Source organism: Chaetodon auriga, chromosome 8 (genome assembly GCF_051107435.1).
Source record: "Chaetodon auriga isolate fChaAug3 chromosome 8, fChaAug3.hap1, whole genome shotgun sequence".
In the NCBI taxonomy this organism is placed as follows: Eukaryota; Metazoa; Chordata; class Actinopteri; order Chaetodontiformes; family Chaetodontidae; genus Chaetodon; species Chaetodon auriga.
Window position 1 is genome coordinate 9566361 of NC_135081.1, and position 15751 is coordinate 9582111.

General features: G+C 42.9%; 1 protein-coding gene across 4 annotated transcripts; it reads left to right on the forward strand.

Annotated features, from left to right (window-relative positions):
• The first annotated feature begins 1407 nt into the window (after positions 1-1407).
• sybu (syntabulin (syntaxin-interacting)) lies at positions 1408-14943 on the forward strand. 4 transcript variants are annotated; one of them, XM_076736510.1, is made up of 9 exons: positions 2112-2255; positions 3744-3911; positions 6792-6838; positions 7117-7303; positions 8301-8447; positions 10212-10311; positions 10449-10601; positions 11990-12145; positions 13075-14943. In XM_076736510.1, exons 3-9 carry the CDS (start codon positions 6815-6817, stop codon positions 14270-14272), a joined length of 1965 nt encoding a protein of 654 aa, XP_076592625.1. In that variant the 5' UTR covers positions 2112-2255; positions 3744-3911; positions 6792-6814; the 3' UTR covers positions 14273-14943. The 4 variants fall into 4 exon arrangements, with proteins under 4 accessions (XP_076592622.1, XP_076592625.1, XP_076592624.1 ...); XM_076736508.1 differs by having other exon boundaries at positions 2124-2255; positions 8247-8447; XM_076736507.1 differs by lacking the exon at positions 3744-3911 and having other exon boundaries at positions 1408-2255; positions 8247-8447.
• Positions 14944-15751: the final 808 nt, after the last annotated feature.

A 15751-nucleotide genomic window follows, 5' to 3' on the forward strand; every position in this document is an offset into this window, starting at 1 on the left:
TGGTTCAATAAGGTGAGGGCAGAGGTCCCATGCATTTAAGTGTAACCTCGAGGTGTGATCACAGAAAACCCGAAACATTCACCCTTGATGAGCAGTCGTTCAAATGCATCACACACTTTCTAAATAACATTAGCGACCTCTAGTGGTCATCACTACTTATTACAATCCGGTGTCTCCTACGTAGAAAGAAACGAGGACAAATGCTGCATTCATGTGATCCGGGAAAATCTGGCAATGATGTGCAGTGTAAACCTCACAGCATAGACCAGAGCTCTGCCGTTCAAATGGTTTCAGACTGTCATAAGTCGTTCAATAGTCCTGATCAGTTTCACTCACACCTGGACTGGTTTTTTTTGTTGTTGTTCGGTTTGTTTGTTTGTTTGTTTGTTTGTTTGTTTTGTTTTGTTTATGGTACTGCAAACATTTCAATTACGTATAATAAACAAATAGAAAACCTAACAATAAGTTCAGGGATTTGTCATCTCAAATGGTGGTGGGGGGGGGGGGGGGCATTTATTTTATTCAGTTGAAGAGAGCGTACAATTCTTGACACTCCTGCACAGCTCTTTTTATTGTGTGTGTGTGTGTGTGTGTGTGTGTGTGTGTGTGTGTGTGTGGCCAGTATCCACAGTCCAGGAGGTCAGAGACGTCAAGGCTCACTGCGGGATTCAAATGTTCAAAAGCAGAAGGCCTGGCCAATGAAAGAAAAATCAAATGGGAAAATGTTATCGCCATGTTACCTGAATGCATCATCAGGGCATAGATACACATGCCTCCAACACAACAGATCCAAAGATGAAAGTGAATAGATTAATTTGTACATTTGGACTTGGCTAATGTTCAATGACTCGGCTGTGTCATATTGTATTTTGTAATTAATTAGGATGGGTGAATGGATTGCCATAGAGAAATGCTGACTCTTTAAAGTAATCAAACCTTTCCGTGTCAAATAATACTGTACAACATACAGTCATTTATATTATAGCCCTTTGGCTTGTGTTCACATTATTTTGTCTTATCTTGCAGGGGCAACATTTCAGACAGCTTGTTTTCAGTATAAATTGAAACAAGGCAGAATAATGCTGATCACTGCACAAAGATAGGTTATTATAGTTTGTAAAATCATGCAAATATGGATTTACATCAAGATAATAATGATAGGCAATGATAGAGCCTGTTTGTTGTGAGTTATAATAAATGACAATTAAAGTCTGCATCACAGGAACTTGGATGTTAAGGTACAGAGTACTCTGGTCTCAGTGCCTCAGGTCACAGTGTACCAGGTCACAGTGATCTTGATGCCAACCCATTGAGGTTTGTTACTGTGACATCATGGTGTTGTTCCAGTAGAGGGCCTCAGTGTTAAGAAGACAAACTGCTCCCAGGTCACATGCTAACATTTGATTCAGTACCACCCAGTGTCCGGATCTTCTTCACAGCCGACTGTCACCCTGATGATGAACACCTGTGCAGAGGCAAGACACAACATGAACACATGGCCTGCAGGTTATTTCATAAATATACACGACAACAGTTGAGTCCTCTTGCTTACAGTAACTGCCTGCAATGTTTCCACTCATTGAGCCGCCGGCGCAGTGGCTCAGGAGAACCGCATGTCGTTTTTAAATGACAGAATCTGTATATAAATGGAGATAAATTGGGACAGGAGCAGGAGGCTACCTCCCTGATTTCAGCACCATGGAGAGCAAACTCGCTCTTACACTAGAGGAAGTCAGCAGACGGTATTCGGCTTCATGCACATCACTGTGCACATAGACCTCCTGCGTGTGTTCGGCATTTGCTGGGCCTGAATGTCATGTTGTGCGTCTTAACGCGAGTCAACAGAAGCATCACCGATGGAGCAAATGTGTTAGATTCTGGCGAAATATTCCAAAATATGAAATGTATTTCGGCGATGAGATACATCAGATTTTGTTAATTTATGAATAATGTATAGAGGCATATGTCATGTGTTAAAATTGGAACATAAAATACATTTGGGGTCGGCGGTTAAGTAACGTCTCACGCATTATGTAACACACTTGGGATGGTGGTCATATTGTGCGTGCACAGTCAGTGCTCTCGCTTCTGGTCCAATCGCGTGTGTCCTCAGTCTGCACGCAGTTCTCCTCCACCCGACATCCGAGCAGCAGAGCGGAGGCTGGCACCGCCGGAGCACCAGCAGCGGAACGACCCTTTGTGCTTCACCGACTGACGCGCATCCTTCTGAGAGCAACCACCATCAGACAGTCCAGGCAAGCCTGTCATTTCTTTTCCTTTCACGAGAAATTGTTCTAAAATAATCCGTTATCACCATCAGGTTAAAAACCGAAATGAAACTATTGACAGGATGGGAGCAGGTGGTGCTGAGGTAGAGCTGTTTACAAGTTCAGAAGCCAGTCTTTTGTCAAATCATCTAAATATTGATAGAAATACAGCATGTAATGGCCGGTGCTGGGTGAAATATGGGCAAGTTGGATGTTTACATCCTGTGTCTTTATTCTAGAAGCTGAGAAAAACATCTGGTGCGGCTGCCGTGGGGGCGCCACATGAAACAAAACAAAACCCCATAGCTGGAAACAACATGATGGCAAATAAATGCCACAAGACATTTGAAGGGAGAAGATTCTCTCATTGTCAGGACAAACAGGGACGCGAAAATCTCACGAGTCTTTAGAAATAATAAAAACGGCTTTGAAGTGAGATATGGAAAACAAAGGAATTTGTAAACATGTAAACACATGGGGGGGGGGGGGGGGGGTCCTTGGTTAGGGCAGTTGTTCTATTTAATGTCTGACATTTTTTAGAAATGTTACATTTGATTTAATGACAGTTTCATCTATTTTTAAAGGGTTCTAGCAAAAAATAAAATATATAGATCTATGTGGAACCATATGGTGCTACAATGAATCTATTAGGACTGACACAAGCACTCAGCTGTGCTTCCCTCTGTGGTACAAGCCTAATAAACAGCTTCTGTACTATCCGGAAAATATTTTCTGCATGTTGGTATTGGTTTCAATGTGCTTCATGCTCCCTGGAATGATTGCTGAAAGTGAAAGTGATTACTAAGTTATGACATCATGTAGTGATGATGCAGTCCGTTTAAGGGTCCATGAGCTGTGTTGTAAATGACGTGCTGCTGGGAAGAGAATTAAACATGTCCAAGTATTTTCTTCATGGCTTAACAGGGAGAAATGGAGCATTTGGACAGACTGTAGATGCTCAGTTAAGCTCACATCTTTCAGATCTGTACAGTCTGTCACTCTGAAGTTCATGAGTTCTTTATCACTGAAATGACACAACACCACATTAACAATCATGTCAACAGAACAAATGGACTGAGTGCATCATCATCATCATCATCAAATTGGAATAAACAGCTTCACATTGTCCAACATGGGAAAGCACATACGTGGACTGGCATGGATTAAAGGAATTTATTATTCACGCCTACTCCATGCTGTTTTAGACCATCTGGATAAGGCAAATAGCTTCAGTGGAGGCTTAAAGACTTGTTTACCAGTCATGTACATATTATCTCAGCATCCCACTGACAGCTGTCATCCATGTCTTCCTTTCTCAGTAGATCTGCCTCCTAAATCAGGACACTCTTATGTTTAGAGGTGTTTTTTGGAGTGATTATGTGTCTCTTACACAGTGAGTTTAGCTGTGGTCATGCTTTAGAGAGCTGAATATCCTGTGTGTGCATCTTAGATAATGCTTAGCCTGTCGCCCAGCAGGTAGCCAATCAACATTGTCTGGAGTCAAGCAGAGGATCCAGGCAGAGGACGGAGTGCATGGGGTGCTAGTGCAGGAGCTACAGGAGCAAGAGAGGAACAAGTGCAAACACAAGGGAAGCAGGCAAACTGTCCCCACAGTTTAGATAACAAAAACAAAATCAAAGTACAGTAAGTACAGGCAGCAGAGCATGCATGGGCAGGCGTCTGTGTCCAAACACTTCACAGAGTTTCAGGTTACAAGCCGATGAGCGATCATTAGCATAGGAAGATGGTGTTGCACTGGAATAAATAACATGAGATGATTCTGAAACACTGTTTTAATGGTTATGCTAACAGCAGCTGATCTCTAACTCCAGCTCACAGCCTTCACACCTCTCGCTCCTCTCAGCCACACCCTGTTTATGGAATTATTTGTGCCCTATTCATTGGTCTCATTTATTATTTATTTTCTAGCACTTCACCATTAAATATAATCATTCCAGGTTGGAAGATATTTTTAACATCTGATGGCTCTGATAGCTTTATGGCTCTTACCCTTGATGTAAAAGAATTTCATGTTTTGCACTCCCAGTAAGAGAATCTGTTTGAAAAAGGCAAAATATTCCATATAAAGTCCAAAATATACCTTAAGCGTCTGCTACAAACAGCTGAAATATAAATCAGTAGTATCTGAGTTTATACAAAAGCTGCCTAAGCTCTCACATGCTGCCTCAAGGACAGCATGTTCATTCAGTCTGAATGAACACTCTGCAGCTGAATGGCAAACACCCCCACACAACCTCAGCACACTTTAGATCTCTCAGTGAAGGACGGCGTCTCATGAGCAGCAGAAGCCTACACTCTGTGCAGATTTACACATAATTGGCCTGATCTAGCCGGAGCCGTTCGTGCAGTGTTTTCTCTCAGTTGCTAGGGCACAGCTCTGGTTGCTCTGCCCTGCTTGGTGTCTATACCCGGACTGTGCTGTGCCAGCATGCCAGGCAGGCTGTGCATTGCCATAGTACAATAATACTGCCTGAAAATGAAAGTGAAACAGTAGGCGAGGTGATGAAGGCCGTCCAGAACGCAAATCTATTTTTGAGTCTGACAAAAGGAGGTGGATTTTGATTCCCACGACTCTCTGCTCTATTTTTGCAATCCTCTTTGGGCCTCAGCGGTTTAAAGAAAGAGGATTTTGCACGAGTCTGGACTGCTCATACAGAGAACGTGGCTTATATTAGGTCATCTGGTGGTGATAGCATTCTGACATTGATGGAGGATTGGTTTGGGGGGGCAGATGATCGAGGCAAGAGTGGCATCTATGCAGGCAAAATTCAAAAAAACAGTACCATCTGGATGAAGCGAGGAAAGACAGGTTCAGATTCACTGATGCGACAGCAGCACACAGACCTTGGGGTCAATTACATCATTCCCAGTGCAAAAAAGGAAAAACATGCATGCACTTACGCAACCGACCCCCTTAGGCAACGACTCTGAGAGGAAATCAACAGGCGAGAGGAAGTGCAGGGATTGTATAAAGTTTATTCAAGCATGAGAGAAATTCTGCATTATTTAGCTTTAAAGCATCAATAAAATATGTTTTTCCTTGTTTAAATGTGCATGTGCAAAACAAAAAAGTTCAGCGTTATACAACAGTTAATTTCTATTTTGGTCCCTACTTTGTTAAAGAGGATATGATGCTGCTCCATCGTCTATGATATCTCAGTGATGGAAGCACTTTGCAGCCTCTGTCTGGCAGACAGCCCCACAGTTTTGGTGCAGATAAGGAGAGTTTAGTGAAGTTCTGCTTAGCAGAGCGATACACTGAAGTTGGACACCTTTCATCTATTACTGTGCTTCATCTGATCATCTTAATCAGGGATGAAAAACCAGAATATGAAAAGATTTATACAAATCTTTCTTCTTTGGAGATGTATCTGTGCAGACTCTGAACTCCACTCTTTTGAAACCACAAACAGATGAGTTACCTGAGTTATTTTCAATCTATTTGTTTCAAGTTTTCTTTTGTCCTGTCTCTTTCTTGTTTTTGGTTCCATGGCAATGTTTGTCTGTCACTCAGCCCACCACTTTGGTCTGAACTGAAAAATCTTGACAACTACTTGATTTCCATGAAATTTTGTGCAGACAGCCATGGTCCCCGGGGGATGAATCCTAAAGAATTTGGTAATCCTCCGACTTTTCCTCTAGTGTCACCACAAGGACGACATTTGTGATTCAGTAGTATGGATAGCCATGAAATTCCGTTTAGATATTCAAGGCTCGTTGAGGATAAATTTTAATTATTTTGTGATCCTTTCACATTTCCTGTAGCCCCATTAGCTGGTCAAAATTCTGGTCAAAGGTTGATATCTTTTACTGGAATATCACAACAACCATTGAATCCAGGCACATCTTCAGGTTGAGTAAATTCCTGCAACGCTAATGATATTCCTACCAGCCTCAGCTGTACTTGCTGATTGGCAAATGTAAGCATGCTAACATGCTCAACTGAGATGTTAGACATAAACCTGTCAAACATCAACATGCTAGCATTATCATTGTAAGCTTATAATCATGCTTACGTTAGCATTTAACTCAAAGCACTGCTGTTATTAAGCCACTAGCACTGCTATAGACTCCTAGTCTTGCTATCTCATCCTCTTAACTTGTTTTTGCTATTAAACTCATTTGCCTCCATTTGATTGTTAAACTGCTTTACAAATTTGGATTTAAAATGTAATTGCCTGTTTATTTTTAGGGTTGCTGTGTAGAATTTGTTTCATAAGGTCATAAATTCCCTGTGTAATGGTCGTGGCTGGCTCTGGGCTTGTTGTGCCATCTGTACCAGGCAAGATTGTGTGTGTGTGTGTGTGTGTGTGTGTGTGTGTGTGTGTGTGTGTGTGTGTGTGTGTGTGTGTGTGTGGTGGGTGGGATTTAGTGGCGTAACAGAGTTCAGACAGAGGGCCCTTGTTTGTTAAGGGTTTGAGTGCCACGTCAAAATGCTGCCACATACACAGCCCACAGAAAAAAATGACTCACCTGAGTCTTCTCCTCTTTTTCACTCATCAGGGGAAAACGGTACGTGAAGCACAATGGGACCATTCCAAGAATATGAGGTGAGTCCTATCATTGCTCCTGGTCACTGGTGATAGATTCATGTTGAATCAGTCTTTTCAAAGAAGAATTCCTTTTTTTGTAAGCAGTGTTGTAAAGAAAAAGATGGGTAAACTGTGACCTTCCAGTTATCATCATAAGGCAAACAACCAACAAAATGAGCAAACTTAGGTCTTTTATGAATTGAAAAAATACCGTCATCCTGAAAAAGAAGGTACAGTGACTTAAGGTGGGTGGCTACATCCCTGCCTGCAGCTCTGACAGAAGTTGCTTTGAACAGGAAAAGAAGTCACCGGAGAAAGGAAGCCCCCGCAGCCGCATCCCACGTTTGGTCCTCCATCCCTTCCGACCAAAGGACAAAGGCTCGCCTCTGTCTGATTCACCTTTTTCAGAGGAGGAGGGGAAGGAGTGTGACATCAGCTCAGACCACTCCAAAAGGACCATCAGCACCAACAGCTTTTGCTCAGGTAAGAAGTTCAGCTGCAGTCTGAGGACAGCTGGGTTCATAACTGAAAGCTCTCAGATAGTTTGAACACCATTCACAGGCTGTCAGGTGCAAGATTGTGCTGCATTGCTCTCGTTTGGTTGAGCAAACATAAAATCCTCACTGTGTGTGAAGAAAGCAGTGGTGGCAGAAGTGTAAAAATCAGTGTAAAAATAAAGATAAATTTAAAGTAAAAGCCCTGCATTTTAAAAATCCTCCAAAAAGCAGCTATAAGAAACATTCATTTATTGTTGAATCTGGCGGCCCTTTTGGACAGCAAATGAGAGAAAGATGCGACATGTTTTTTCGTACAGTTTTTCTTTTTAAACACAGCCATTTGCAGGAGACATGAGGTAATGTATCAGGTAAGGGGATATCAGCTGCTTTGCCAAATAAATGTACCAGATAAATGTAGTAGAAAAAAAACACAATATTTCCCTCTGAAATTTATTGGAGTATAAGTGTTAAGCAGCAGAAAATGGAAACACTCAAGTAAAATAAAAGTAGCTCCAAATTGTACCCCACTGGATCAAAGCAATTAAAGCCATTGATTCAGTATTTCTCCTTCTTTTTCAGCACAGCATGCTGGATTAAGCAACCTTGTGCACAGTTATGTTTATTTTATGTACTGCACACGTAAATTGTCTTCCATAACAGAGAAAATGAAAGACAAAAACTACATAGCAAAGAATATGTGTGTGTGTGTGTGTGTGTGTGTGTGTGTGTGTGTGTGTGTGTGTGTGTGTGTGTGTGTGTGCACTGTGTAAACTACTTTATGAAAGTGACAAGCTATTGTGAAAGCTGTCATGCTATCTGTCAGATAACACCCGGGCTGGACCTTGAGCTCTGGCTGACTGCTTGTGTTCGCTGCCTGCCCCACGCTGCCTGTTCTTGGCTATTACTGTCTGTGTGCCTGTTTACAATAGATGACACCGGCTGCCCCACTAGTCAGTCTGTGTCCCCCTCCAAAACCCCGTCAGGCTCAGAGCAGAGTGCCCACGGCTCGCCGATACTCCCCGAGCGCAAGACCAAAGTGAAGAGGGTGAGGGTGATGGCGGAGTGGAGCGGCGAACCACGGAGTGCCCCGAGACACAAGAGGGAGCTGAGGTCGGCTATGAAAGCCAGAGGTAAAGAAGAATACAGAGATGAAGATAAAAAGGTTAAAAAAAGACTTTGTTTTTTTTTCAGAAAAAGCAGACTGAGGATAAACAACATTGAAAATGTTTACTGTAGACCTGCAGTGTGATCATCTGATCCTATACTGTGTGAAAATAATCTGACGTGTTGATTCTTCATTAACCTTATATATAGTATGTTGCCTATACATACTGATGCATGCCTGCGGTTACTCAAAGACCAAAGTACAATAACTGCATTTGTCACATGTCAGCAGCCAACAGATTCCCTGATATGTTGACGGGAACAAACACTGACTGGGAAGCAGCTGTTTGCCTAAAAGGGGAAAAATAACTGGAGTGAACCGTCGTCCATGCATCTGTGCTCTCTTAACACATATTTTAGAAACAGCGACAGCACACTCCAGCCTGTATCCTGAAAGTAAAATTCCTCCCTTTTAATCTGGGGAAGAAGAAAAAAAAACGGCTTGATCATGAGTCAAAATGAGGGAGAAAGCTGATTGGTTGAGGAAAAGGTTTGGGAGCTTAGCCAATTAGGCTGATTAGCAGGTGGTTACTACACTGACTGAATGTGCACAGACCCTCAGTTGACTCACAAAGTGGTGCAGGATCACTTAGTTTTGAATGATTTTATTTGTCACAGTCATCACTGGACAGAGTAACATGGTTTTGTTTGATGGGAAAAGATGCTACTCAGGTATGGTTTTAAAATTGACATTTATTATTTATCATCTTAATGCAGTATTTAGTGACCATTTTGCTCTGCTTGAACATTTAAATTGGTGATGTTCCAGGCTTCAGTATTGTGCTGAGGCCTTCTGTATACAGCGTCTGTCTGTCTTGTAGCATTTGAGCAGGGCCGATTGGTGCAACACATAATGACTGGATATTATTGGCCAATTCTGGACTATTAATGTCATTTGTAATCACATGGAGTAATCTGTATGCCCAGTGCTTCAAACTTGCATTGGTCCAAGGAGTATAGATTATGGGTGGCCCACAAGCAGCCCATCCAAAAGCTGTATGAGAATATCTGTTTCAGGGTGTGATATCTGATTGGTCCCTCCATCAGGAGGATCTAAAGTAAATCCCGCTTACAGAAACTGTAACATGATAGTCCTGCTTTAGCCTGCACTTGATCCTAACAGGTCTACATATGAGAAGGTGCTTAATAAAGGAGAGGCTAGCATACAAAAACAGAACAAGAGTAAAACTGGACCCAGACGGACGATATATATGATAACAGAAAAAGAGTACGGATTTACATTTATGAGGGGCTAAATGTTGATGTTTGAGACATAAAGTGAGACTATAGCTTCTTCTGAACAGCCACTGAGAGTGAGTGGAATGGGATGGGACCACAAGCAGGAAATAACAAACCTGGTTTCCTGGTGAGGTACAATGTGTTTAGATCTGTTTTTTCCTTTTTGGTTTTAAAGCTGTGTCCTGGTTAGGTATGGTATGACACTAGCACAAAAATGCATTAAGGACAGCAAACTGGCTCAATATCTAAAGTTTGGTAATATTAACTAATGTTTGGTAACAATAGCCTTCATAAACATCCAGTCATACCAGACCAACAATGGTTTTGGCACCAAAACCCTTCATTATGTTGAACTGGGCAAGAGTGTGTTTTATTTCTTATGAATTGAACCTTTCACTGAAGGAGGGAGATTTTGTTCGTTTGCCTTTCAATAGCTAAAGTCTGGCTTTAAGTGTGATAGCATGCTAATGTGGTGATACTTCTCTCTGCAGGTAGTGAGGCAGACTTCAGCTCTTCCAGCAGCACTGGGAGCCTGAAGGCCAGGGGGAGCCTCTCTTTCAGTTCAGCTGGAAAGAAAGCCCCTTCACGCAGGTATGAGGTGCATGCATATGTAGTCTGCTGGGGACACTACTAGACTAAAACAGTTGAACTAAAATGTGTCCATCATGCATTTAAATTTTCTCCTTTTTTGGAATTGACAAGTTAATGATTTTTTTCTTTTTATCTAGTCGCGGCGCCCACATCAGACCGCTCCCAGTGTTCAAACCAGCCGGGAGCCCTACAACCAACCGCGATGCAGAGCTCTACGCTCCCTACAGGACTCCTCCCAGACCTGCCTCCTCGACCAACAGTAGCAGCTGCAACTCTAGCCCAACCTCCAGGTACCAAACCTGGCTTGTACGTTTTCAGTAATCATAGTGGTTTTAAAGTTAAGGGAGTTCTTGATCCGTTGTGTGACCTCCTGGTCACGTCTAACCTTTCCACATTTCTCCACTTGGATTCATCACATATCCATCCTTGCCTGCTTGAGGGAGAAGCAACTTGATTTTGGAGACTGCAGATATTTGGACTGTAGCTCAGGCAATGTGCAGCATCACGATGAGTGAGTGGGATGCTGGATTAAGCTCAGACAGTTTTATCATTTCCTCTCTTGCACCCGTCTGGGATTATATCGGTCATGATTTGGCTGTGGTTGGGATTAATGAAGATTTAACATAGCAAATGTCTGACTATGGGACCCAGACAGTGGCCCTACTGACTGCAACTGACTCTTAACTGGATTAGAGTGAATGCACCTTGGTTTGGAGGAGAGAACAAGGTCATAAATATTTCAGTATGGCAGAACTGATGTGTGAACTGAGTAGCCTGAAGCATAAAAATGTTTGGAACCCCCATGAATTTCCTACACGGTGCTCCAGGCTGCATATTTGGAAGGTTTATTTCTTAGGCTTAATGTCTGTTGGCAGCCCAGCCCTGCATAAGGTTTAACCCTAAAAATCTTCTCTGCAGTATAAATGACAAACATTCAACCCATGCCTTTTGAGTTTTTATGCAGTAGCAGAATTTGCCTTCTGTATCTCATTTACAGCTTCCATAAATGCATTATTACCCTCCACTCTTGTCACATTAAGGCATTTCCTCTGCCTGGCTAAGTGTCATGTGACATCTTTTCCTCTCACATGCTACCTTCTGCTGGGCTGTTGCTATTTCTGGCAGGATGCAGAGCACTCGCATGAAAGCCTCAAGTATCCCAGGTTGCTAGGATATTGTGGTAGTGGAAGAGAGGGGCTTACATGCTGCTTTGCATTTTATCCAAATCCACCCACTCATCCTCTGCAGACAAAACATGAATCCTTTTATCAGTTCTCTTTGGGCAAGATAAAACACTGGTCACAGGACATGCAAAGGGTGTTTGCATGCTAATGCAATTACCCTCAGTTGGGGGGGGGGGGGTCTTCTCTCGTAAGGTGAATTCTTTCCTTGCAGACTCTGCTTGTATTTAGATAAACCAGCATTTTAGGGGTTTTTTTGCCTCTGCTCAACATGCCAGTAATCCTGTGTCAGACAGTAATTCCAGGCTTCAGAGAGCATCTGCCCTGACAGCACTCTCTCAGACAAATTACTGTCTACAGGGAGCGATTTTACTTTTAATCGGCAAATTGGTTTGTTTTCTGCTGTGCTTCAAAGAGTTTAGCTAGGAACTGATGGGTAATGTTGGCTCTACGGGGCTAAATGTGGCCTTTAACCAACATGTTTCTGTGGCCAACAGAAGAGCAAGCTTGGGCCGCTACCACTCCTGTGGAGACAACCATGGCATCAGACCCCCAAACCCAGAGCAGTATCTCACGCCTCTGCAACAGAAGGAAGTGGCCATCAGACACCTGAAGACCAAACTGATGGAGTCTGAGAATAGAGTCCATGACAGGTTGGTTAAGATTTAGCAGCACAGTAGCTCCTGTGACTGTATCTATAGCTTTTTATGGTTTTAAGGCCGGATGATAGTGGTCATATCAGGGGAAAAAACCAAACTATGGTTGTGACGTAATACCTGCTGCACACTGCAGCTCTGCTCAACCATTAAAATCGTGTGAACACACACACTGGAAAACGACCACTACATAAGATGAAAACCAGCATGATGCTGGGAATTATATCTTGCAAGAAATATGGACTGTACATAAGACAAACAAGACAACATGTTCAAAACCGCATGCTTCCTGATTTATCTGCTCTTTATCTTTTTAAATAATTCTATAAATAGTTCTGCACTGTATTATAGTATATTAAATTATTTTCCTTCTTAACCATAGTTAGATGAGAAGATTGATACTTATCAATCACTGCTGACACTAATCTGTCTGCCAAATATGAATCTAAAGCTAGTTATCCTAGCTTAGCATAAAAATTGGATATTGTTGAGAAATAGCTAGCCTGGCCACTGCCTACAGAGCATTCACAACATGCTGCCTTTGGACTTTGTTTCTTTTGTCCAGATTTAACAGATAATGTGAGGTTTGGAGGTGCACTTGCTCCAGATTTTGTGTGGGACTGGTTGTGAGCATACACTGCAGGAGATAGCCAGCTAAGAACAACATTCCACAAATTAAACAGCTTCATATCTTAGCACGTTCTTTTCTTAACCTCTCAATATCCTTGCACTTAACTGCGGCCAAGCAGCGTCACCCCTTCCCTGCTGCTTGCATTGTGTGAATCTAATTGGCAGCTGGCCACAGCTTTATATTTAGCAGATGGATATGAGTGCTATTGATCTTATCCAACTCTGGGCAAGAAAGTATATAAGCATATTTTCCAAACTGTTAAGTAACTCTGGATATTTTCCTTCCTCCTGATTAGAGAGACAGAGATTGAGGAACTTAAGGCTCAGCTCAGCAGAATGAGGGAAGACTGGATTGAAGAGGAGTGTCATCGGGTGGAGGCTCAGCTGTCCCTCAAAGAGGCTCGCAAAGAGATCAAGCAGCTGCGTCAGGTGGTGGAAACGATGAAGAGCAGTCTGATGGAGAAGGACAAGGGAATACAGAAGTATTTCATCGACATCAACATCCAAAACAGGAAGTTGGAATCCTTGCTCCAAAGCATGGAGCTTGCCCAGAGTGGCGCCAACCTCCAAGACGAAAACACCTTGGACTTTATTTGTGACAGCCCTGATAGTGGCGGAAAGAAGACGGTGGGGGAGGAAGAGGGAGGGATGGAGCTGGGAGAACAAGGGGCAGAGGCGATGGCAGACAGCGGGTTACTGCTAAATGATGAGATGGCCAACAGAGCGGACATTTTGGAGCAGGTCTTCATGTCCACTGCGGTGGATTTCAGTCAGGACTCTAGTGGTAAGCTGAGGGCAGGGACAGATGAGCCTGGGGTGTCTGCACTGTCAGAAGAAGGACAGTTGATCAATGAATCTACTGAAACCCCACCAACTCTACCGAATATAGTTTCCACCACCGTCTCCATCTCTTCAAGCACACTTCCCCCGCAGAACGCAGAAGATAAAGGAATCCAGACGGATATAACGCCCATGTCTCCAGACCTGCAGGCTCTGCTCCTCCAGCTGCTTAAGTTCCATGGGGCAACAGTGGGGGACACAGTTCTATCAGCCTCCAGCAGTCTTCTGGGCCTCCCACACATGCCCACCTCTACTTCCACCACTGCCAATCTCCTTGATTCGACCCCTCCTCCACCCAGCACGCCCAGTCCTGCTCCCCCTGACACCCCCGACACCTCCTCCGATTCTGGCATGTGCTGCTTGGAACCTGCAGAGAGCCGACGGTTCATGGAGGAGCTGGACTTTAATGTCGGCGAGGAGGAACCGTGTCTGTCACCAGGACTGGATGTGGTTGGCAAGCGTTACTGGAGCAACAGCTTCCTGGTGGATCTGGTAGCAGTGGCAGGCCCTGTGCTACCCACTGTAGCCTGGCTGTACTCGCGACATGGTGTGGACGGAAGTGCTCCAGTGTACAACATTGCTGCTCTCATCAGGGGCTGCTGCATCATGGGATTGCACTCTCTTCGTCACGTCGCTCACAGGCCTAATGCATAAAGGCTTCCACCCCGCATGCACACGCCTAACCTTGAACTACAAGCACTTAAGCATCTTTTCAACAGTATTTGTGAGATTTGTTGCATTTCTTTGTTAAACACTTGATGACATTAATGCAGTTATTTTGGTTCCAGCACTGTTTGTTTGCACTGTGCAGTTACCATGAGCTGAAACAAAATGGTGACTTGAAAGGGATTATTTTTAACAGGGGATATTTATATATTTATTTATCATTTACATGTATAAGCTGATCATCTGGGTAGATGGTTATGTGTTATCATTGTCCGGTGGTGTCCCAAGTTGTCCTTGTGTTTGAGAAAAAAAAAGTTCCTTATGTTAGGATGAGTTAGGAGGTGAAAGATTGAATGTTAGTTTCTGTTTGATGGGTTCTGAAAATTCAACGGGTTTTGAGTTATTGTTCAAAAAGAAACCTTAAACCTTCAGCCAAAGCTTTAATGTGAGTTCACTGTTATTGTTTTGTGAAGAAGTATAAATTATTTTTTCCTCCCTGGGAGTAGAGCTTTATTTGGTACAGCCTGTGTATTGTTCCATAGAAATAAGTTGGCGCTTCAAAGCAATTGACACTTGTTACGTGCCTGAGCTATGTGCAATACTGGTGGTTTACATCAAATGTCCTTGTATCTTTATTATTAAAGCATGATAAATTCTGACCATGTGTTGTGACTCGTGGTGTTTTTGATCAAACAGGTTTGTCATGGGGGAGTGTCAAGTTTGACTTGTTATCTAAGACGCAAGTTAAAAGTGCTAGCAAAGACTGGGAGAGCTGATGTTTCTTCATTTGCACAAGATGTTCACATAAATTAATAAAGGGGAAAATATGAACCCAAGTGCAACCAAGCAGTGTTCTCATGACAGTTCATCTTACATAAAAGCTTTCCCAGCCTGTATTCTCAGACATCCCTTGGGTTGTGGGTCTGACAATGTAAAGTGCATTAGCTCCACTTTACTGGCATCTCTCAGAAGCTGTGAAATACTGTCTGTGCCCTTTATACCAGTAAGAACTGGGTCAGTGCCAGAGAAGATGCAAAAACTACAAATGCTTTTAGTCATTACACAACATCTCCTCATATTCAATGATAATTGTAGAAAAAGCTGATTAAGTCTAAATAAACAAAAGCTTGGCATCTTTGCCATGATTACTGCGTTTCCCACTCTGCCATATGGCGATGTATCTTAAATTACATAACCATGAATGTCAGTTCATGAGGCATCACTCTGAGTCATCAGATGCTGTAATCCCCTCACTACTCTGTGGATGCCAGATGAAAACGAGTGAGCAGCAGTGGTCGTGAGTCAAACCAGCTGAGAACACACCAATCTTGAAAAATCAGTATATTTGATTCTTGAGCCTTTCAGGACAATTATTCACCCAAATAGCTTGTTCTCTTTCTGAAGACTGATGACGCACATTTTCCCTTTTTGAAAGTGGGTCAGTCTCTGAGAGGGTTTGGCAGGCAG